Source organism: Heptranchias perlo, chromosome 31 (genome assembly GCF_035084215.1).
Source record: "Heptranchias perlo isolate sHepPer1 chromosome 31, sHepPer1.hap1, whole genome shotgun sequence".
Lineage (NCBI taxonomy): Eukaryota > Metazoa > Chordata > Chondrichthyes > Hexanchiformes > Hexanchidae > Heptranchias > Heptranchias perlo.
Window position 1 is genome coordinate 26,270,412 of NC_090355.1, and position 23,772 is coordinate 26,294,183.

At 42.0% G+C, this 23,772-nt stretch overlaps 2 protein-coding genes across 3 annotated transcripts in view; one reads left to right on the plus strand and one right to left on the minus strand.

Annotated features, from left to right (window-relative positions):
* LOC137300602 (tetratricopeptide repeat protein 16-like) overlaps positions 1-7,997 on the minus strand; it is a 51,259-nt gene extending 43,262 nt beyond the window's left edge. The window contains exons 1-4 of one of the 2 annotated variants that reach the window (XM_067969772.1): positions 7,814-7,997; positions 7,211-7,308; positions 3,150-3,331; positions 649-739 (exon numbers count right to left, since the gene is read on the minus strand). In XM_067969772.1, coding sequence (XP_067825873.1) covers positions 649-739; positions 3,150-3,331; positions 7,211-7,288 — 351 coding nt within the window. In that variant the 5' untranslated portion in view covers positions 7,289-7,308; positions 7,814-7,997. Of the gene's footprint in view, positions 1-648; positions 740-3,149; positions 3,332-7,210; positions 7,487-7,813 lie in introns of those variants that run through there. The other variant, XM_067969771.1, reaches the window with a different exon arrangement.
* On the plus strand, positions 7,896-23,562 carry LOC137300341 (carboxypeptidase M-like). Its single transcript, XM_067969426.1, has 9 exons — positions 7,896-7,940; positions 9,802-10,018; positions 10,416-10,513; positions 13,120-13,292; positions 14,943-15,127; positions 19,155-19,310; positions 20,657-20,809; positions 22,603-22,751; positions 23,530-23,562. The coding sequence occupies exons 1-9, from the start codon at positions 7,896-7,898 to the stop codon at positions 23,560-23,562; spliced, it is 1,209 nt and encodes a 402-aa protein (XP_067825527.1).
* The last annotated feature ends 210 nt before the right edge of the window (positions 23,563-23,772 follow it).

Here is a 23,772-nt window from a genome sequence, read left to right on the forward strand (position 1 = left end):
AGGGAGGGATGAGGCCATGAATGGGTTCGAAAACAAGGTTGAGAATTTTAAAATTGAGGAGTTGCTGGACCGGGAGCCAATGCAGGTCAACAAGCACCAGGGGATTGTGAACGGGACTTGGTACGAGTTAGGATACAGGCAGCAGAGTTTTGGATGAGCTCAAGTTTATGAAGGGTGGAAGATGGGAGGCCAGCCAGGAGAGCATTGGAATAGTCATGTCTAGAAGTAACAAAGGCATGGATGAGGGTTTCAGCAGCAGATGAGTTGAGGCAGGGGCGGATACTGACGATGTCACAGAGGTGGATGTAGGCGGTTTTGGTGATGGAGCGGACATGTGGTCGGAAGTTCGTCTCAGGGTCAAACAGGACGCCAAGGTTGCGAACAGACTGGTTCAGCCTCAGTCAGTGGCCAAGGAGTCAAAGTTGAGGAACTAAGTTATACAGCTTCAACTGCATTTTCTGGGAGTTTGTTCCACATTTCCACTTCTCCTTAGCAAATAAAAATGTTTCTTCTAATCTCTAGTTTCACTTGAAGTCTGTTAACTTTAAACCAGCACCCTTTGCTTTTGTCTTCATAAAATGCCTTTCAGCACATTAAAGACTTGGATCATGCCCCTTGCAACCTCCCCCCCTCCCCAAATCTTCTTACCATCTGAGGATTGAGATTAATAGCTTTACTAAATGAAATCACAGCTTGCTCCAATTGCTGCATGATAAGTAGAATCTTTCCGTGCTCACAACTGCAAAAACAAGATATGTATGTTAAATGAACGTCCAAGATACAGTATCTTATCTATTCACCACAAACATCTATTGCTTGCCATCTGTATTTTCAAAAATACCACATTTGTACACAGCAAGATCCCACAAACAGTAAATGAGGTAAATAATCAATTAATCTGTTCTTGGTATTGTTGGTTGAGTGATAAATGTTTCCAGGACACAGGAAAAACAATCCTTCTTCAAACAGTGCCATGAGATCTTTTACATCTACCTGAACAGGCAGACAGTGCCTTTGTTTAACGTCAATACTACAATGCACTGTTAGCCTAGTTTATATGCTCAAGTTCATAATGGGAGCTGAATCCAAAACCTGGTGACTCAGAGGCAAGAGTGCTACCACCGAGCCAAGCTGACACAATTAACTTTTAAAATCTTTTAACGATATCATTGGTCACACCAGCAGTTTGAGATCTGACATTATTCTCCATAATTTGCCTATAAATAATCAGCACTGTTTGGACTTCATTTGAATTACAATACCAGACTGGAGTATCTACTAACACATTCCCCTACATCCAGTCCTCTCCTCACTTCCATTCACTTGAAGCTGTCCCCATCTTTTATACCGTATCATGGCCATATAATAGTGGATTCAGCTTTGATCCTGCCATCCTGTTCTCCGCTATACTCTTGTGTTGCCAAGTGCCTCCATACAGTGGTGTGAAAAATCAGAGAAAAGAGGAGAGGGAGATTGAAGAAGGGATAAGGGGGATTGGAATCCCGTCAGGGAAGGCATCTCATCGTTCCATCAAAGACCCTATAGTATATTCAATCACATTCTAAAGTATCAGTGCCTCAAAGAGGTTAGGGTGCCAAAGAATGTTAAAAAACACAAATCTGTTGGGCTTGAGCTAATTCTAATGTGACTTCTTCTACGATGAATTTCAGGGCAACATGAATATTGATTGCTGTAATTTGGAGAACCGGCATTGAGGAAGATCCCATGCATAATGTAAAGCTAGGTGTGATGTTGGGTGACGCCTCCCATAGTCACTGTGGTCTCCGGGAACTTGTTTGTGATTGCCTTTGGGAGCTCGGAGAGGAATTTCCCAGAATCTTTTCCCCCTGAATTGGCCTAGGCTTTTTATCTTTTTTTTGCCTCTCCCAAGAGATCACATGGCTGCTGGTATGTGAGAAGCGTTTGGCACCATGATGTTCAGTTGCAACATGACTGAATGGGACAGGCTCAATAGACCAACTGGTCTTCTTCTGTCTGTCATTTTTGTTTGTATGTCACTTTAACATGTTAGCTGCTTACAATACTGCCCGAAGTGGAGCCCTTCCTTCTCAAATGTCAACTATCTTTAAGTTGTGAGTGGAATAAATGTGAATCTGCTCTAAGGGATCCATTACTGCAGTAAAGTATTGTCACTGAACTATCAACAACAACAACTTGCACTTATATTGTGTCCACAACAGTGACTACACTGCAATAAAGTACTTTTGGCTGTAGAGCGCCTTGGGACGTCCTGAGGTCATGAAAGGCGCTATATAAATGCAAGTCCTTCTTTCTTCAGTAAAACGTCCCAAGGCGCGTTTTCAAACAAAATTTGACACCGAGCCACATAGGAAGATATTAAGACAGGTGAACAAAAGCTTGGTCAAAGAGGTAGGTTTTAAGGAGCATCTTAAAGGAGGAGAGAGAGGTAGAGAGGTTTAGGGAGGAAATTCCAGAGCTTAGGGCCCAGGCAGCTGAAGACACGGCTGTTAATGGTGGAGTGATTAAAACTGGGAATGCACAAGAGGCAAGAATTGGAAGAGCGCAGAGATCTTGGAGGGTTGTAGAGCTGGAGGAGGTTATAGAGATAGGGAGGGGCAAAGCCATGGAGGTATTTGAAAACAAGGATGAGAATTTTAAAATCAAGGCGTTTCCGGACCGGAGGCCAATGTAGGTCAGCGAGCACAAGGGTGATGGGTGAAAACGGGACTTGGTGTGAGTTAGGACATGGGCAGCAGAGTTTTGGATGAGCTCAAGCTTATGGAGGATGTAAGATGGGAGGCCGGCCAGGAGAGCATTGGAATAGTCAAGTCTAGAGGTAACAAAGGCATAGATGAGGGTTTCAGCAGCAGATGAGCTGAGGCAGGGACGGAGACGGGCGATATTATGGAGGTAGAAGTAGGCGGTCTTGCTGATGGCGCGGATATGTGGTCGGAAGCTGATCTCAGTGTCAACCAGGACACCAAGGTTGTGAACGGTCTGGTTCAGCCTCAGACAGTGGCCAGGGAGAGGGATGGAGTCAGCGGTTAGGGAACGGAGTTTGAGGTGGGGACCAAAGACAATGGCTAAGCAGAGAAGTAAAAAAAAAATCACTTATGAAACAAACCATGGACTTCATTAAGGATGACCATGTCTGCTGCTATACTCACTGTTTTTTAGCCCGATCATTTAGTATGACCGAAATGAAGTAATTTTTCTCAACTACATCATCCAGACGAAAAATCCCACTGGATCCAAAGAGATTTTGTCGTGATTTCTCTGTGGCTGCTTCCAGTTGTTCTTCCGATAAAGCTGTGGGAAACACACCATTTTCTGACATGAAGTCACGAATCTGTGGAATGAGAACATTTAATTGTCAAGAGACTTGGGCCAGCCTAGTTAAATAGAACACTGAAAGGGTACGGTTGTATCAGTCTTTGGTTATTGAAACAATTGATGAGGTATTTGAGTACACAGTGCTCTTGCACAAACGTCAAGTAAATCTCATGGGATACAAGGTGAGGTAGCCAATTGGATACAAAATTGGCTTGACGACAGAAGACAGAGGGTGGTTGTAGAGGGTTGTTTTTCAAACTGGATGCCTGTGTCCAGCGGTGTGCCTCAGGGATCGGTGCTGGGTCCGCTGTTATTTGTTATTTATATTAATGATTTGGATGAGAATTTAGGAGGCATGGTTAGTAAGTTTGCAGATGACACCAAGATTGGTGGCATTGTGGACAGTGAAGAAGGTTATCTGGGATTGCAACGGGATCTTGATCAATTGGGCCAGTGGGCCGATGAATGGCAGATGGAGTTTAATTTAGATAAATGTGAGGTGATGCATTTTGGTAGATCGAATCGGGCCAGGACCTACTCCGTTAATGGTAGGGCGTTGGGGAGAGTTATAGAACAAAGAGATCTAGGAGTACAGGTTCATAGCTCCTTGAAAGTGGAGTCACAGGTGGATAGGGTGGTGAAGAAGGCATTCGGCATGCTTGGTTTCATTGGTCAGAACATTGAATGCAGGAGTTGGGATGTCTTGTTGAAGTTGTACAGGGCATTGGTGAGGCCACACTTGGAGTACTGTGTACAGTTCTGGTCACCCTATTATAGAAAGGATATTATTAAACTAGAAAGAGTGCAGAAAAGATTTACTAGGATGCTACCGGGACTTGATGGTTTGACTTACAGGGAGAGGTTAGACAGACTGGGACTTTTTTCCCTGGAGAGTAGGAGGTTAAGGGGTGATCTTATAGAAGTCTATAAAATAATGAGGGGCATAGGTAAGGTCGGTAGTCAAAATCTTTTCCCAAAGGTAGGGGAGTCTATAACGAGGGGGCATAGATTTAAGGTGAGAGGGGAGAGATACAAAAGGGTCCAGAGGGGCAATTTTTTCACTCAAAGGGTGGTGAGTGTCTGGAACGAGCTGCCAGAGGCAGTAGTAGAGGCGGGTACAATTTTGTCTTTTAAAAAGCATTTGGACAGTTACATGGGTAAGATGGGTATAGAGGGATATGGGCCAAGTGCAGGCAATTGGGACTAGCTTAGTGGTATAAACTGGGCGACATGGACATGTTGGGCCGAAGGGCCTGTTTCCATGTTGTAACTTCTATGATTCTATGATTCTATGATTCTAAAGGGCTCTCTCCCATAGCCACTCATTGTGTAGAACGCTGTTAAGCCATTCAGACCAGGGAAATTTCAGGATTGATCACTAATCTTTGCTGAATTATCTGATCTCAGCCGAGATGGTAATGGACTATTACTACTGGCTTCAGTGTCCCTGCGCTAGGAAAGGGGAAAGATAAAATCAGCCAGGGTTTCTGCTCCTGATCACTCTCCAGTGAATGTGCTGGGAAGTGTGCCTGTGAAGAAGTAAGGACACATTAACAGTCAGTTGTGATGCTGCCAACGGGTAAATAGATCGCCGAAACTCATTGTCCAGACTCAGGTGAAAATGGCAACTTAGCAAGGTACTAGAAGGCTGCTGGCTCCCACAAAGCATTATCACATTGCCAATCATAGGTGTCGCTTCTTTCAGGAGAGATGAACAACAACAATTTGCATTTATATAGTGCCTTTAACGTAGTAAAACATCCCAAGGTGCTTCACAGGAGCGTTATCAAACAAAATTTGACACTGAGCCATATAAAGAGATATTAGGTCAGGTGACCAAAGCTCGGTCAAAGAGGTAGGTTTTAAGGAGCATCTTGAAGGAGGAGAAAGAGGTAGAGAGGCGGAGAGGTTTAGGGAAGGAATTCCGGAGCTTAGGGCCTATGCAGCTGAAGGCACGGCCGTCAATGGTGGAGCGATTAAAATCGGAGATGCGCAAGAGACAAGAATTGGAGGAGCGCTGAGATCTGAGGGTGGTAGGGCTGCAGGAGCTTATAGAGATAAGGAGGGCGAGGCCACGGAGGCATTTGAAAACAAGGATGAGAATTTTAAACTTGAGGTGTTGCCGGACTGGGAGCCAATGTAGGTCAGCGAGCACAGGGGTGATGGGTGAATGGGACTTGGTGCAAGTTAGGATACGGGCTGCAGAGTTTGGATGAGCTCAAGTTTATGGAGGGTGAAAGATGGGAGGCCGGCCAGGAGAGCATTGGAATAGTCAAGTCTAGAGGTAACAAAGGCATGGATGAGGGTTTCAGCAGCAGACGAGCTGAGTCAGGGGCAGAGACGAGCCATGTTACGCTGGAAGTAGGCGGTCTTGGTGATGGAGCGGATATGGGGTCAGAAGCTTACCTCTGGGTCAAATAGGACGGCAAGGTTGCGAACGGTCTGGTTCAACCTCAGTCAGTGGACAGGGAGAGCGATGAAGTCGGTGGCTGGGGAACAGAATTTGTGACGGGGTCCGAAGACAATGGCTTCGGTCTTCCCAATATATAGTTGGAAGAAATTTCTGCTCATCCAGTACTTGATGTCAGACAAGCAGCATGACAAATCAGAGGCAGTGGAGGGGCTGAGAGAGGTGGTGGTGAGGTAAAGCTGGGTGTTGTCAGCGTACTTGTGGAACCTGACGTCATGTTTTCGGACGATGTTGCCAAGGGACAGCATGCAGATGAGGGGGCCAAGGATAGATCCTTGTGAAAAATGAAAGCTGGAAAAATGAATGCCTGGGCTGCTGTTAAATGCTTCTTGCAGTTGGCTCAGGAATTGGTGAAGGCCTAAAGGTAAGTTATCTACCGCCTCTGACCCACAGATGGTGCACACCGCAGGTAGAAATTCAGGAGATGCAAACCTTCCCAAATGTAATCATGAGGAAAAAAAATAGATCTCCATGACATTGCTCATGGTGAGTCAAAGGATAAAAACATAGGAATATAGAACAGGAGTAGGCCATTCAGCCCATTGAGCCTGTTCTGTCAATCAATTAGATCATGGCTGATTTGTAACTCAGCTCCATTTACCTGCCTTTGTTCTATATCCCTTGATACCCTTACGTAACGAAAATCTTTCGATTTTAGTCATGAAAATTTCAATTTCCAATTTCAATTTCAATTTCAAAATTTCCCAGCATCCAGAGCATTTTGGGGGAGCGAGTTCCAGATTTCCACTAACCTTTGCGTGAAAAAAAAATTCCTGATTTAATTCCTAAACGGCCAAGCTCTAATTTTAAGATTATACCCCCTTGTTCTGGATTTCCCCACCAGAGGAAATAGTCTCTATTTATCTACCCTATTGAATCCCTTTATCATTTTAAAGACATCGATTAGACCAACCTTCTAAATTCATGGGAATACAAACCAATTTTATGCAACCAGTCCTCATAAGTCAACCCTTTAAGCATTGGTGTCATTCTGCTGAATCTGCGCTGTACCCCCTCTAAAGTGCGATGGCTAAGATCTGAGGAATTAAATGTGATGCTTACAGCAAGTGTGGTGCTATATGAAAAACTTTTAATACATTATAGATTAGTTGCTGGGCTAATTGGATCTATTTGTAGATCTTTTACAATCAAGTGATTATACACAAAATCTCAGACTGTACACAAAATCTCAGGCAGATCTAGGGCTCACAATAATTTGTGTCTTGATCAGAAGTAGTGATGAACCAAGTATAATTTAAATGTAGTTTAACTAATTTCAAGTCATACATCATGTCAGTGATTCAAACTTTAAGAGGTGACCATCTTGTGGAGCCAATCACTGTTGAACTAATTAGTCCATGTCCTATTAAATAGATTGCTGGGTAAAATTTAATTTGCTAAACCATTAAAAACTTTTTTTCTTACCTCATCCAAGCTCTGGGACTGATTTTCTTCCTTCTGTTTCTGCTCCTCAGCTTGCTCCATAAATGTGTTAGTCTCCATTTTATCCTCTGTAACTTGTCCTTTATTAGGCAGGAGATGTGTAGGAATCAGCTACTGCCTAACCTGTAATGCAATCTCAACTACTGAAAAACTGTTGTAAAAAAAAGAGTTCCAAATTTCTACTACTGTGTGAAAAAGTGCTTCCTGATTTCATTCCTAAATGGCTTAGATCTAATTTTCAGATTATGTCCCCTTGTTCTGGATTCACCCACCATAGGAAATAGTCTCCCACTGGTAGCTCCATGGGCTCGGGTCTACTGAAAGACCAGTGCAGCTCTGATCCAGAGGTCCAAGTTCCTGTTTTTTGCAAAATTCTCTATTTGCTGCAGTCAATTACAGGATTGTATTAATTTGTCAGCAATATTCACCTGTTAGAATTCAGCATTAGTTAGAAATGTATGTTTTTTAAAAAATTGATTAATCAATCTATATCTAGTTTATTATAGATTAATCAATCTATATTTATTTTCAATAGATCGAGAGTGGGACAGATCAACAGACTGAATGTTACTTTTCATCACCTACCTCCCACACCGCTTAAGGGCTCCGACTATTGCGAGGAGCCTGAGTAACAAATCTGCAGTTACTCACACAGCGTCTTGTTGCTATGGGTAACCAGGATTCAGAGAGGCCAATGGAAGCCTGTGCGGAGGTAAATGTTAATAATTAAAAACGGAGAAGGCTACAAACACTGAGCGGGTTAAGGCAGCATCTGTAGAGAGAACAAGGTGTGGATCTGGGGTCCACACCCGAAACATACACTTGTCCTGTTCTGCTGCTGCCTCAACTTCCTGAGTCTCTCCTGCACCTTCTGTATTTGTTTCAGATTTTCAGCCTCTGCTGCATTTTTCTTTGAATTATTCATAATGTTGACTCTCTTTGCTATTGTGGCTCAATCTAAATAGAATACAATCATATTCAGAACAAATCAATCAATAATTTGATGATTCCCCATCATTTTAGATTCCAGTCAATGATGAATGGGAAAACTAACACAAGGGCCGAATGCTTTAAAGAGGGGGTACTACAGTGCTTCACACGTTGTTTTGAAATGTTTGTTGTTTTATACGGAGACAAACATCAATCACCTTGACAGTTGTGGAATAAACAAACTCAGCGATTGTTACAGTCGCTCATTTTTCATCCGAAAAGTTCCAACGCCTTTAATATGATTGGTGCGCTGACCACGAAAACGTCATCCTGCTTTCCCTGATTGGCAGGAAAGGCTGTCAATCATAAACTAGTCCCACCAATCCGACCGGCAGCAAACGCCAAGCTGTGATTGGTTCCACTGACCGTACACTTGACCAATCGCTTTACAGGCCTGGCCTGATTGTTACACCGTGTGACCGCACAATGGCCGCTTAACCTCGCGAGATGTTGTCACGTTGCCGAGATGCGCGAAATGTTGAAAGTATTGTCGCGGCGGGTGGCTGGAGATTGGTCAGAGTGACATAAGTGAACTCGATAAACTGAGTGTGTCCCCGACATATCAGGGTTCACTCACCCGGAATAAAATAAAGATTATTTTTTAATTACATCTCACTTGGAAAAAAAAAGACATAACTTAATCCTGCAACACTTCCAGCTCTCAGTGACCCAAAGTGCTTCCACACACCAAGAATCCCACCCCCTCCAGTGCTGCCCTACCCCGACACTGCCACTCCTATCAGCCCCTGATATCCCCTTTCTAGTGATCTCAAACACCAGGACAGACTTTCCCAGTGCTCCCGTAACCCACAACCCTCCTGCCCGGTTCTCCCAGACTTTTGCTCCCTCCAAATGTCTCCATACTTCATGAGTCCTATTCCTAAACCCCAGGACCACCTTCCCAACGCTACCAACCCACAAAGCCCCAACAGTTGTTTGGGGAGTTGTAGGCTTTTGTTCTTATCCAGACTACAAGATAAGAGGGTCCACTAAATGATGTTCCCTTGTTTTTCTTTTCCCTTGTGTATTATGTTTTAAGTGTGGTGGTCAGAGACAGCCTGTGAAGAATTTTGTGTAGAATCTCTCTTTCACTGACATTGTGAGGTTCCACTTTAGTGACATCATGAATGTGGACAATGGGCCGTGGGTAATTACAGGTTTAGAATCTTATAATGCTCTCCACACATGAGCTGAGAAAACCCAGACTTTGCTGAAGAAGTAGAAGATCATGTTTATTTTAAATATATATATATATAAATATCTAGAATGATTTTACTGAAAGAAAGATTCTGCGCAGAATATTTGTAGCCAGACAGCCTCTGACCAACACTTTTAAAACATAAAGCATGGGAACAAAGAAGAATTATGTGACATCAATACGAGTTCAACTATTTATTTCCATTGACTGCTGATTAGGATAATATGGCAATTCAGATGTGTATAGTTCCCATTTAAATGTCGATAACATTTAATTATAGACAACGGGAATCCTGGAACTTTTGAAAGGTATTTTAGAAAGCCACGAAAGAAGGATGAAGTGGAAAAATAATTTCAAAATTAAAACTTTTCCTTATATCTTACAGGCTGGTTTTCCTTCTGGCCCTGCATTTATGACTGTCAGACCAGGAGTACACTGGATGTACACAGTGTATTTTGTTTTATTTATGCTCCGTCAATACACTTATGCTAGTTTGGACTTTAAGTACCATCACACATCTCATCTGGAGTCTTTTCTTCGAGATGTGCGTGACAATTATTCATCTATTACCCATGTTTACAGCATTGGAAAGTCAGTGGAAGGTGGAGTATCTACAAACATAGCGAGATGTATAAATGTATACAATATTGTTCGGTGTGACTAAGGTTTGAATGTGCAATAATAGAGACTAGTAGGTGGGTTCGGACCTGAAATCTTCTGCTTGCCAAGTTACCGCAATGGACAATTGATAAGTGGAAAATGGATGTCAAGTTATGCATTAAATAGCTCCAGATTCTTACTATAAGTAAAATATACAGTCACCAGTCATATTGTACTAACTCAGTAGGTTATACTTAATTCAAAAGGTACAATGTAATTTTGCATTCAGATTATAGTTATAAATCATTAAAGCTTGACTTGCAGTTCACAATATCATTTGAAATCCCTTGATCAGATCACTGCCTCTGTTACTTGTCTATATAATTTATTGTGCATTAGGACGGGAACTGTGGGTTATTGCAATTGGAGAAAACCCGAAGGAACATCACATTGGCATTCCTGAGGTTAAATACATTGGAAATATCCATGGAAATGAGGTAAACTATAATTCATAATGAATGAGCGGGTATGTTTACTGATGATTGATGTGTCATGGGCTTAGACTAAGATTGTGGCCTGCAGTAACATCTTTACTTCAAAATAATAAAGACTACTTATATGTACAGTGAACTCCAAGTACGGTCCACACAACTCTAATAGTGATCATGGTAGTCCAGTAACCCCTGATTATCAAAATATGAGTAAAGCTAGAGCATTTCAAGCAGAAGAAGTCATGTTTGCTGTTCTTTTTTAAATAAATGCAAAGTTCTTTTGCACAGCAGCAAATCTGTCCAAACAATAGAAATTTGCTGAATTTTATCTTTTTTATGGTAGGACTCCTTGGGGTTGATTTTCACTGCCTTCGCCTGGTGTTAATAGGGTGGTCAGGGCCTCAAAATTGGGTTGGTAACTTTACCGCTCTGTGAACACTGGCGATGGGGCCGGTTCCATTTTGAAAGCAGCCTACTGTCAGTTGTCCATAGCACCCACTTGTTTCATGTGATACGCCCCTTTTAATATGAAAATTTTAGATTGGAACTGGTCGGAGCCTATGCCGTGCACACTCTGACCAGTTCCACAGGTGATGGAATCGAAGAGGCCAAGCCAAAGGTAAGTGTTGAATCATTTTTGTGGGCCCCAGAGGAGCAGGTTGTGCTCCTCCAGGGCCCACAAAAATAATCAAGGCCACTGCCACCCCGGCACCTCCACCCTCCGCAATCGCGACGACCCCCCACCCGCAACTTACCTTGCTGGTGGTTGCCCGGGTCCTATCGCGAGGCCACAATTCATCGAGCTGCATCAGGACGCCTGTTTGGTGCCCTGGAGCTCACCTACCAAATTTAAATGGTGCATGGCCATCAAAATCGCAAGGGATTCTTCACTGCGGGAATGGGCGGCCGACCAGCGCGCTCTGCCGGTTGGTCGCCCAAAAATTAAAATCGATCCCCTTCTTTTTTGTTAAAACTAGATTATGTTCTCTCCTCCACCTTCTTCCTCACCCCCACATGCCACAATGCCTCACACCATCCACACTTAAGAGACATACATTTTGTGTGGTAGGTGATGATATATTGGCTTGTAATACTGACCCCGTTATTATATCAAGTATCATACTGACCTGATATCAAGTATTTTGATACAGTCGAGACCAAGTGAATGGAACTCTGATTGACTCCCAGAAAACTTACTTACCTTTTGGTTGAGGGGCGATATCATTGAGGTGTTTAAAATGATAAATGGATTCCATAGGGTAGATACAAACAAACTATTTCCTCCGGTAGGGAATCCAGAATATGGAATACTCTCCACTTGCCTGGATGAATGCAGCTCTAACAAGCTCGACACCATCCAGGACAAAGCAGCCCGCTTCATTGACACCCCATCCACCACCCTAAACATTCACTCCCTTCACCACTGGCACACCGTGGCTGCAGTGTGTACCATCCACAGGATGCACTGCAGCAACTCGCCAAGGCTTCTTCGACAGCACCTCCCAAACCCGCGACCTCTACCACCTAGAAGGACAAGGGTGGCAGGCACATGGGAACAACACCACCTGCACGTTCCCCTCCAAGTCACACACCATCCTGACTTGGAAATATATCGCTGTTCCTTCATCGTCGCTGGGTCAAAATCCTGGAACTCCCTTCCTGACAGCACTGTGGGAGAACCTTCACCACATGGACTGCAGCAGTTCAAGAAGGCGGCTCACCACCACCTTCTCAAGGGCAATTAGGGATGGGCAATAAATGCTGGCCTCGCCAGCGACGGCCACATCCCATGAACGAATAAAAAAAATGGGGGCACATTTAGATCATGGCCGATATGTACCTCAGCTCCATTTCCCCGTCTTTGCTCCATAATCCCTTGATACCCTTACCTAATAAAAATCTATTGGTCTCAGTCTTGAAAATTTCAGTTGACTCAACATCCATGGGGGAAGAGAGTTCCAGATTTCCATTACCCTCTATGTGAAAAAGTGCTTCTTGATTTCATTCCTAAAAAGGCTAGATCTAATGTTAAGATGATGCCCCTTTGTTCTGGATTTCTCCCATCAAAGGAAATAGTTTCTCTGTATCTACCCTATGGAATCCCTTTATCATTTTAGATCATCCTTGTTCCTTCTAAACTCAAGAGAAAACAAACCAAGTTTATGCAAACTATCCTCATAATGTAACCCTTTTGGCTCCAGTATTATTCTGTTTGATATTATGTTTGCCAAGTCTCATTCATTTTCTGTAAATTTCACAGATTTTGCTTTGATTTCACAAAGTTATGAGAAATATCCAAAATCCTACTGATCCTTATAATGCAGATTATTTTTATACTTGGAAGTGCAACCAATACTTTTGCAACTTCTATCTCGTTTAAAATGTAGCAAGTTCACTGTAAGAACCACTTACAGTAAAGAATGTAAATATTTATTACAATTTTTTTTGTTTGGAATGGGGGAAACTGAGGCGATGAGGCTTGACAATCATCTTACTGAAATCAAAGAAATAATGTTGCCTACATACTAGGTTAAACTGCGCGCCATTTCGGAAAACTGGAATGGAGGAGGACTGCTGGCTTTTTCTAGTGCTTAATGGTATGATTTGTGCAGCCCATTGGCAGGGAGGTTCTGCTCCATTTAATCGATTACCTGGTTACAAGTTATGGACACGACCAAAACATCACCAAACTGATCAGTAGCATGAGAATCCATATTCTACCCTCGATGAACCCGGATGGGTTTGAAAATTCGATTGTTGGCAGGTGCTCAGGGACACATGGAAGGTAAAGCTTTATTTAAAGTTCCAAGATGTATATTCCTCCATCTTGCTCCCTTCCCCACTTTGTGACTATATGGCATAGATTTCTAAACTGGGGTCTTCAGACTCCAGGCTGTCAAATGGTCAGCGAGGTCACTAGATATCTGTCTGTATGTCAACATGTTTTTTTTCCTGTATTTTTGATTCAGTAGCGCATCATTTACTACATACTAATTAAAAAGAATTTCTGCAATGATATCATGGTTTCCCTTTGATCGCCTGACACTGTCTTTTGGAAGTGTCAATGTTTGTAGGTGACCCCCCCCCCACAGAGAAAAGTTTGAAAACCATTGCTATATGGCTAAGTAGACATGCCTATGGCTGCATTAAATAGTTAAATGGTTTTGAGAAAGATTAAAGCATCATGTGACGGAAAGATACAGGTAAGCGGACAGAGTATAACATTTAGGATTACAGGCAGACCGTTTTAATTCATGTTCCGTTGGTTTCTGTGTCTAGGGATCAATTGGATTTTTTTCCCCTCATCAAGCGACACCATGGTTTTTTATATGATTAATCTGTTCGCCTCTGCTTCCAAAGTTGACAGATAAATACTAAACATCAGGTTTACATTGTTTTTGACTCTTTATTATGGAAAGTCCATTAACATTTTTCACTTGACTCAGTTGACCCAGATGTACTTCATCACAGGATGGATGCTAATGGATTAAATGGCAGTCCTGATGCACTGTTTAGCTGTGCAAACTCCTGATGTGCTGCTCAGCTGAATGAACTGCCAGTAAGAAAAGAAGTGCTCAATGTTTAAAATAAAAGGCCTGATGCACTGGGCAACTGTTTCTTGCTGAACAGTAACCAGCTGGTGTTACATTCAACAACAACAACTTGCATTTATATAGTGCCTTTAACGTAGTAAAATGTCCCAAGGCACTTTACAGGAGCAATTATCAAGTAAAATTTGACACCGAGCCACATAAAGAGCTGTTGGGACAGGTGATCAAAAGCTTGGTCAAAGAGGTAAGTTTTAAGGAGCGTCTTAAAGGAGGAGAGCGAGGTAGAGAGGTGGAGAGGTTTAGGGAGGGAATTCCAGAGCTTAGGACTTAGGCAGTTGAAGATACGGCTGCCAATGGTGGAGCGATGAAAATCGCAAGAGGCCAGAATTGGAGGAGTGCGGAGATCTTGGAGGGTTGTAGGGCTGGAGGAAGTTACAGAGATAGGGAGGTGCGAGGCCATGGAGGGATTTGAAAACAAGGATGAGAATTTTAAAATCGAGGCATTGCCTCTGCTCTGAGACACGGTTGAGCTTTTCTGCAGTGTAAAGTGCTAGTAAGAGATGAGGTGGTGAGTGTACACAAGATAAAAGATGGAGTTACTTTAACAGCCCTATTGAAATGGACAGTCAGAGGATACAATAAGTGAGTAAATATCAACATAATGAATTGATGTCTCATTAGATTGTTGCTGTGCAACAAAATCGTACTTTCCAATACATATGGATTAACCAGGTCTGACTGTATAAGCAGTTCAGTATCCCTTTAAGAAACATTCTTCTAAAAGATTCTTGTTAGAAAAAAAATATATATATTTTTTTAAAACCCTGATGACCACCATGGAGAAGCACTGCTACAACCTCCCTGTACTTTGTGTACATTTGCAGATATAACAGCAATCAAATGGACTTAAACAGAAATTTTCCTGACCCTTTTGGAAAAAGCGCTGCACCTCTTGAGCCAGAAACTGAGGCAGTGGTACGGTGGATTCATAGTGAGCCATTTGTGTTGTCTGCTAGTCTTCATGGAGGTGCCATAGTGGCTGCTTATCCATATGATAATAACAACCAAGGTGAGATTTTCCTATCAGCACTTTAAACAGTTTGATTTAGTTTAAAATTGTTCTCGACCCCCACCCACCCCATGCACAGTTTGCAGTTTGCACTGGTCTCAGATTCATGACTCGATTTTCATTTAGGGCCCTGCCTAATAGGTGTTTTTAGTCTGAAGTCCCGACAGACTTGTGGAAAACATTGAGATTGGTAGCTGTGCTGAACATGCCAGTTCTCATTGAACACCACCAGTCTTTTGTTTGATCACTGTATGAAGCTTGCAAATTTCTACTCAGCTACAAGTTATAATTTCCTGCTTTTTAAATGATGAAATGTGCCCATAATGACCTTATTCGAATTGGTGGGATGCCATATGAGAGTTTATATCTCCCGTATGACATCTACAGGGCTTGATTTTTTTCAGATGCTGGTTTAAACAGTTAAAGTGTCCCCCTTTCTCCAAAACTGCTGAGTCAATGGGTAAAATGGATTCCACTGGCATAGTACTGAGCCATACAGATCAGGAATGTCCCACATTCAGCCTCTGGTCTTTGCTGAGTTTTTTTATTTCAGCCAAGATAGCAACAGGAGCTTAACAACTGGCCTCAGTGTGCTTCTAAGCTAGAGAGAAGAAAAATCAGCCAAGGTTCCTAGTCTTGATAACTATCCAGTTGGCCCCTTGTTAAAAAGTGCATGTTGGTGAGGACAGGTAAGGACAGGATCAAAACATTTCTATTCAATGGCAGCCAAAACACAAGAAAAGGGATTCTGGTGAACCTTTCCATGCTACATAGATTAAGATTTCTCAAAAGTATGACATTTCCAGCCTTGGCGGGAGCAGGAAGGCTCCATATAGCTGCAGCTTCCCGAAGCACTTGAGCATGAAAATCATCTCTTCTGTTGTAACCAGATTGAAGAAAGAAAAAACAAAATTGCGTTATATAGTGCCTTTCATGATCTCAGGATGTCCCAAAGTGCTTTACAGCCAAGTGACTCAAACAATTGTTGTGTAGTTGGTAGAACCTCAGCCAAAAAAAATACTTGTGGTTTAGTTGATGCATTGAAAATATTCCACTTCATGTTGTTGATTTTGAACAAAAAAAGTTACAGGTAATGACAACCTACATTACTGCATCAACAGTCGATGATTTTTTTTTGAAGCCTGCATGGCTTCTGTAGTAAAGGAAGAAGTTTTAGGCGAATCTAGTTATGGTGGATGAGCTGGAGACATAAATACATTCATAAGGGTCAGACCCAGATTCTCTTCCTGTCAAATACCTGCATGGGGTCATTTTCACTTTGGGCACAGGCAGAGAACGGCTGGTTGCAGATCAGCCGCCCATTATACACCCCGCCCTGATCCACAATATGTTAATCACTGCCATGCCTTGGCTACAAAGGAGATTTAAGCCCAATATGATATTGTAGGTTGTGGATGAGACAAGACAGTAGTATGAAAATATCACTACACAATTTCTGCATGAAAAGGTAGTTTAGAAGCTAATTTAAAGAGTTTGAACGATAAAGCAAAATGAATCGACTTTTGCACCTGAGATGAGTTAACCTTGAGCAGTTATGAGAACTGTGGGATGCTATGAGAGCACTTTCAGTGACTTAGTGCAGACTGTGGGTAAGGGAAAAGATCTAAACACTAGCCCACAGCCCAAGGTCTTTTGGTAAAGCTGAAAACTTTAACGTGGGCATTTGAAAAGGAGTCTGTCAATTTGTCTGACGTTGAAGCCATGCATATCTTGGCAGTGAGAAGACTGCAGAAGGTGATGAATCACCAAGGGATACCAGCAGAATGGCAGCAGAAGAAGCCAGAGATAACAACCTTCTGTACTCTGAAGGAAAAGCTGATGGTGTCAAGAGACAATTGTAACAGTTTGTGGATGAGCTGATCAGCAGCCTGAATGAAAGACTTGAATGTGTGTCAATTCTGAACAGTTTGGGTAATTTTGAATTCCTGTTTGCAAGAGATCACACATGCTGCTTCATATCTGAGCTAGACCCACGTGACACACACAGCAAAATGGCCCGAAATGAATGCCATGTTTGTATGTAGCAGACATTCTATTCATCTCAATATAGCTGGACTGCTTGAAGCTTTGTATGACGTGAAGCTGACAGCCTCTGTGAAATTCCTATTAGAAGTGGCAAACTGTGTTGAAAAAATATTTTCTCATGTTAACATACCAGCAAGCGAAAGCAAGTGCTGGCACCAACTGTTAACAGAGCAGTGGCATTCACAAGAGAGAATCTGAACTCTCAAATTCTAACCACAAGATGACTAAAAACAAGAAAACAGAAGGTTTGTCCAGCCACGAATAGGTGCTGATTTGTGCGTTACTTTGGGGGATTAGGACTGAGGTGCTTGCAGACCTGGGTAACAAATGTCCAAACCGCTTTTGTCAGTGACGACCCTAAATTGGTGTTGCTAACCCTGTTTCCTTCTCGATTGCATTTATTCTCACTTTAAGGTGAGGATTACCACCCCACATCGCTTTCCTCATGATGCCTGCAACAAAAATAGAGATTTCATCTCATGAGAGGTGTATATTGTATATATACTAGAAGATGTACCATGGCATTACTCATGGGAAGTCTCAGTCTGGAGCATGGCTGTGGCATTTAGCTGCTAATCTGCCCTGTGCCTTTAAGGCACTGGTCTAAATAGACAAATCTAGATAACCGTGGCAACTTATAAATTGCTTAGGTCGATCAAAGGAAAGTTGTAGCTGCTTATAAATTTTGGTTCCCAGGTCAATGACTAGAAAATAGGAACAGGAGTAAGCCTTTCAGCCCCTCGAGCTTGCTCCGTCATTCAATTAGATCATGGCTGATCTGTACCTCAAATCCGTTTACCCGCCTTAGCTCCATATCCCAAATTGTAACAGCTCCTCAGTCGGCTGCGTCTGAGTCCCACACCCATACAAGTGCATGCTGACCATTCCTATGAAGTGTGAATATCTTTTTTTAAGTATTAATCCCTGAGGTTGGTGGCTATCCACAGCATGAAGAAAGAGAGAATGGGCGTACGCCCATCTCCTCCCCACCTATATGAACCAACAGCCAGTCCAATGCAGCATGGGCAGTTATATCTATCATTTACTGACCAATCATTCCTTGTATCCTTACCATTGAGCAGCTATATGTCCAGTTGGGAAGGTCATGTGTTCAAGCTCCACTCCAGAGCACACAATCTGGACTGACTTCAATGCAGTACTGAGGGAGTGTTGCACTATTGGAGGTATTATTTTTTGGACGAGATGTTAAACTGCCATCTCACATAAAAGATCCCAAAGAAGGACAGGGGAGTTCTCTTGGTGTTCTGGCTAACATTTATCCCTTAACCAACACAACTAAAACTGGTAATTTATCTTGTTGTTTGTGAGACATTGCTGTGTGCAAATTGGCTGCCGCATTGCCTACATTACAATAGTGACTGCACTTCAAAAGTACTTTGTTAGCTGTGAAGCACTTTGGGATATCCTGAGTACATGAAAGGCACTATATAAATGCAAATTCTTTCTTTCCTGTTGTGCGAACCAAGAGTAGAATGGTGGCAAGCTACTTGATTATGGTGAGAGGGAATCACAGCTGAACCTGATTCTATCTTCACCCAATGTTCACACACTTGCATTTTCTATAGGCTTCACTGAATGGTGATCAGGAACGGGAACCCTAGCAGGTTTTCACCTAGCTATCATTATATTGCAATTATAAAGCTCCAACTGCTGCCTGGTTGAAATGAGCTTACTATGCACAGAGTTAGTAAGGACTCTGAACCTGGTCTGTTTGGCTTGGTATCGCACTGGGTGATGCTTTTATCAGTGAAGCCATTGAGCGAGCTTAAGTAATTTATAATAATTTTTGACTGTCCTGTAATGTTGTATATTTTAGCTGCATTTGTCTGTCTGTTGCCCTTTTGGCAAAATAGGATCAGTTTTTCCTTTTTGAAAAATTTCTGTATAAAGTTTTATTTCTGCCATGACAAAAGACCTAAAGTGAATATTATTGATCGGTCACTTTTGTTATCTTTCACAGGTAGCAACAACTATAGTAGGAGTCCTGATGATGATGTGTTTAAATACTTGGCAAAAATGTATTCCTTTAACCATAAAACCATGTACAGAGGGAATTTGTGCAAGTTGAAATTCCGGGATGGTGTGACGAATGGAGCTAAATGGTACACCATAGCAGGCAAGCCATTAATATAGGAGACGGGCTCATATCACAGACCATCAAACACTCCTGTTCCTTTTTGGATATTTCCAACCATTTTTAGTCTTCGCATTTTTAAGTTTCATAGTTAACATTGTTAAAGTGGTGTAAAATAGCCCTGGTTTTGACTCACACCACACAATATTAATGTTAGGTAATGTCACAGTGCTCAAGGGCATAGGGATTATAAGTAACAAAGCCCATAACACAAGATGCAGAATCTCATGGGTTATCTCATGGGAATCTTATTTTATTCCGAGTTTTCTTTATCTTCAACCTACTTTTCCCATTTTTTTTAACTGATTCATTCTCCTCTCCCTGGCTTTTCCTCAACCAGACACTACCATTTCCAAGCCATGCAGAGTGGTCATGTAACCTCCTATCAAACCTTTAACTATTCTGCTGCGCAGCTGGTTGCTGAGAGGTTCTGCAAGGTGACTCTCTTACTGTTTTATGTATCTTTTCTCCTGCTCTGTGAGAGAATACTTGGCCAAGATCCTGAACTCATCATGGGAGTGGCTGTGATGTCAACCTGTATCTTTCCACTAGGAATTTGGTACCAGCCCATTATAACCTCTGGGCTTCCAGATTCTAGCACATAACCAGTTTTGAAGCTCAGTGCTACCAATTTGGTGTTTGAAACTTGTACAAGGATTATAAGTGAATTGATAATTCAGTTATCACTGAATAACAATGATATGTTGATAGGATGAGATGATGTAAGGTGGGAGGAGACTTGTGTAGAGCATAAACACGACATCGACCTGTTGGACCGAATGGCCTGTTTCTGTGCTGTAAATACTATGTAACGCTGTATACTACTATGTAGTTCCATGGACATTCCCTCTGCTAAAACCTTCCCAAGCCTACAACAATTGGCACCAACTCAGGAATCTTACACAAAGACCAAAGCAATAATGAATGTAGAAAATGGAAATATTGGTATAGTGAGTTGGTGTTGAGAAGGAAGGAGTATAAGGTGATATCTTCATGCCATATATCTGTACTAAATGTGACCTGGGAGTGTTTGATGCTGACATTGTCTCAAGAGAGAAAGTGAAGATCCCTCACTTCAATGGGCATAAAAAAAAATCACATAAAAAACCAAAAACATCACTCTGAGCTCACTATCTCTTGATGTTTTAATATTATCCGTTGCTTTGCAGTGCTTCCATCTTATACTCCCACTTGCACAGCTGGATCAGATATAACTATGTCTGCAGAGCATGTTGGAAAGCCTGTGCAAAGCAATTTGCATGTGAAGATTTAGCACGTGTCTTGGCTTCAGATTCGTCAGTCTGACAGTTTTCAATATCTCTCACTAGGTGGTATGCAAGACTACAATTATGTGTGGGGCCAGTGCTTCGAGCTGACAATAGAACTGTCTTGTTGCAAATACCCATCAGCAGCACACCTGCCACATTTCTGGGAACAGAACAGAGTTGCACTTATCTTCTTTATCAAGCACGTCCATTTAGGTACATATATATATTGCTGTATGTCTTAAAGGCTGTGGGACATGTTTTCTGAATATGGCTTTCCGCCAGCGCCCCCATTGGAAAATTCTCAAGACTTTTCGTCCATGGATTTGAATGGGTGGAAAACTGTAGCTAGCTTGCTCACGATCATTTGGAATGCGCTGTCGGCAGACGAGGGGGGATGAAATAGGACTTGGGGGGGGGGGGGGGGGACACAAAACAGGCGGTGTCGCATTGGTCGCCCCTTATACGCCTCGCTCGATATTCAGTTCCATTGACTTCAATAGCGCTGAATTTCGGGCGTGTCGTACAACAGTTGGAAAATGCGATTCCGCCTGTTTTGTGTCCCCGCCCAAGCCCAATTTCACCCCCCTATGGTCTCCCTCCATTGGTGCGGCATTCAGAAAATAAAGTGGAATCAGCACGGAAGGGAAATCAGGCAGGTTCCGTTATGAGCTTGTGATTGTCCCTGGCCAGTTTTCTGCTCTGTGCTATGTGTAGGTGATACTTTGTACACATGCAGTGAAGACAAAAATTTACCTGAATAACTCCGACTCCGGCTAGGAGTAATATGCACTAGCAGGAAACTTATTGCATCAAATGTAAATCACCACCATTCTGCATTAAGAACCATTGATAAGTCCAAATTTGGCATTATTAGTAGTTGGCGTTAAAATAACATCAAAACATTAGGGCAACTAAGACCTTTTTTTAACAGGGCAGTATGCCTGGAACAGCACTAAAACTGTCAGTTGAGGCTGTTAAGCAGTGTTATCGCTGCTTTCCATCTGCTTTAACACCAACCTCCACTGGCACTAGTAGCGGAAGACTAGTGGAAGAAATTGGTGCTGCATTTGAATTAGGCCAGTTGAACTGAGAGCCCAGTACTGCATACCTCTTAAAGGGCACTGTCATCTGTTGAAGTATGTTGCAATAAGTTCATAAAGATTATTCAATAATCCAGGTAATATTATTTTAATAATATACACAAAGTTGGTCAGGGGTTGGTCGATGGGTTATATATATCCCGATACTGTATTTTTAAAAAATTTTCTTTGTCAGGGCCAAATGCTTTTATTTAGGTATTGTTAAAGTTTGACACTTTTTTTAGATTGTCAATTCTAGAGGTCAAATTGTTCTAATAATGTGAATACCGATGTTGATCGAGTAAATAAGGAGAAATTGTTTTCAGTGGCAGAGGGTTGGTAACCAGAGGGAACAGATTTAAGGTGATCGGCAAAAGAACCAGAGGCGACATGAGGAAACATTTTTTTATGCAGCTTTCAAAAGGGAATTGGATAAATACTTGATGGGAAAAAATTTACAGGGCTATGGGGAAAGAGCAGGGGAGTGGGATTATTGGATAGCTCTTTCAAAGAGCCGGCACAGGCACAATGGGCCAAATGGCCTCCTCCTGTGCTGTACTATACAATGATACTATGATAAAGCCGCAGTTAAAATTGCAGAGAGAGAAAATTTTATGAGTAAAAGCATTTGTATGATCACATCACTGACAGTCATTTCTAATCTCCATTGTTGAATTTGGATATTATAATTATTTTATATAGATTTTTTGTTTGTCACTTTCAAAGCATCTTTAAAATAACAAATACTATTTTTCCACTCACACCACAAACATCTTTTCAAAAATGTGGAAGCAGTGGTTTAGAATATGAAAGACTGAAAGCAGAGACGCCTCTTTGTAAGCTTAGCTATTGACTTGAAATTTACACAATAGAAGACCAGATCGCAGCAATTTATAAATAGTAATGCACTTCACCTTTACCTTCCAGGATTAAAGGGCAGAGTTCTGGATGAAAGGGGAAATCCCATTTCCAAAGCAATTGTAAACATTTTTGGCAGGAGTAATCTCATCCCATTCCAAACCAATTATTTGGGAGAATACTACAGGCTTCTAATACCTGGGGAATATGTACTTAAGGTAAGGCATGTTGGGTGGGTGGGGGACTAGATTTCTTACCCTTTGACAGTGAATGGGTTGAAACTCTACATGTATTTAGAAAGCTGTCACTGCCTTAATATCATAAAACCTGTTTTGTTTGTGGCTGTGAGTGTGGGTATATATGATTGTCAAGGTGGAGGAGGAATAAGGTGCTGAGAATAGATGGATTAATTACACACCTGAAGGTACAGTCCTCCTAATTTTTCAAATGAAATTCTCTGCTACATATTCTGCATGGCTACTAAAACCAGGCGAGCGCAGTCCCACCCCGCTGGACAACGGAGGAGAGGCGTTGGAGGAGGATGGTGTGGTCAACCGTGTCAAACATCTCAAGGCACTTAACAGGCATGATATCAGACAAAATTTGACACCGATCCACATAAGGAAATATTAGGACAGGTGGCCAAAACATGGGTTATTACATCCATATATAACACTTTCAAGTTTCATATAGGCCTCCTTGCTGGGTGTAGTAGTTCAATGGAGATGGTTGAGGTCTTGGATTACTCCACAGACCATGTGGTCTTGGCCTTTGCCACTTATAAAACTTTTGAGTGACTGCTTTGCAATAAGCCATAATAATCTTGATGATCTAAGGAGACAACTGCCCCAGGGAATTATATCTGATTGAAAGGCCACAGATACAGGAATTCAAATGCAATTCCTGGAATATGTTTCTATGCCAAATCATGAGAAACTAGCCTATTTTTTTATAATATCTATTGGTCCTCTTTTCCAACTGTGGTGTGCTCATTAGGATCAACAGATTAACTACATTTTTGAAAATTAAAATAAAAATGACAGGTAATCCGTGCTTTGGTTTCTTACACATTTATTTTGTTTCCTCTTTATACTTCGGAATTAATTATCACATCAAATCAATTTTCATTAACCAACGGAATAACGGGCCAGAAATTGCTCCCGAAATAACGGAGGTGTTCAACAGCGCTCTCCGTTTTTAGTGGTGAATTGAAGGGGCAAGTTCCTGCGTTTGAACATG

Bases quoted from the DNA above. Each gene is read 5' to 3' on its own strand.
- LOC137300341 (XM_067969426.1), top strand. From the start codon at position 7,896: ATGGGTAACCAGGATTCAGAGAGGCCAATGGAAGCCTGTGCGGAG. The intron at 10,019-10,415 runs GTGGAGTATCTA...ATTGTGCATTAG, and splicing joins CATTGGAAAGTCAGTGGAAG to GACGGGAACTGTGGGTTATT. The intron at 20,810-22,602 runs GTACATATATAT...TTTACCTTCCAG, and splicing joins TATCAAGCACGTCCATTTAG to GATTAAAGGGCAGAGTTCTG.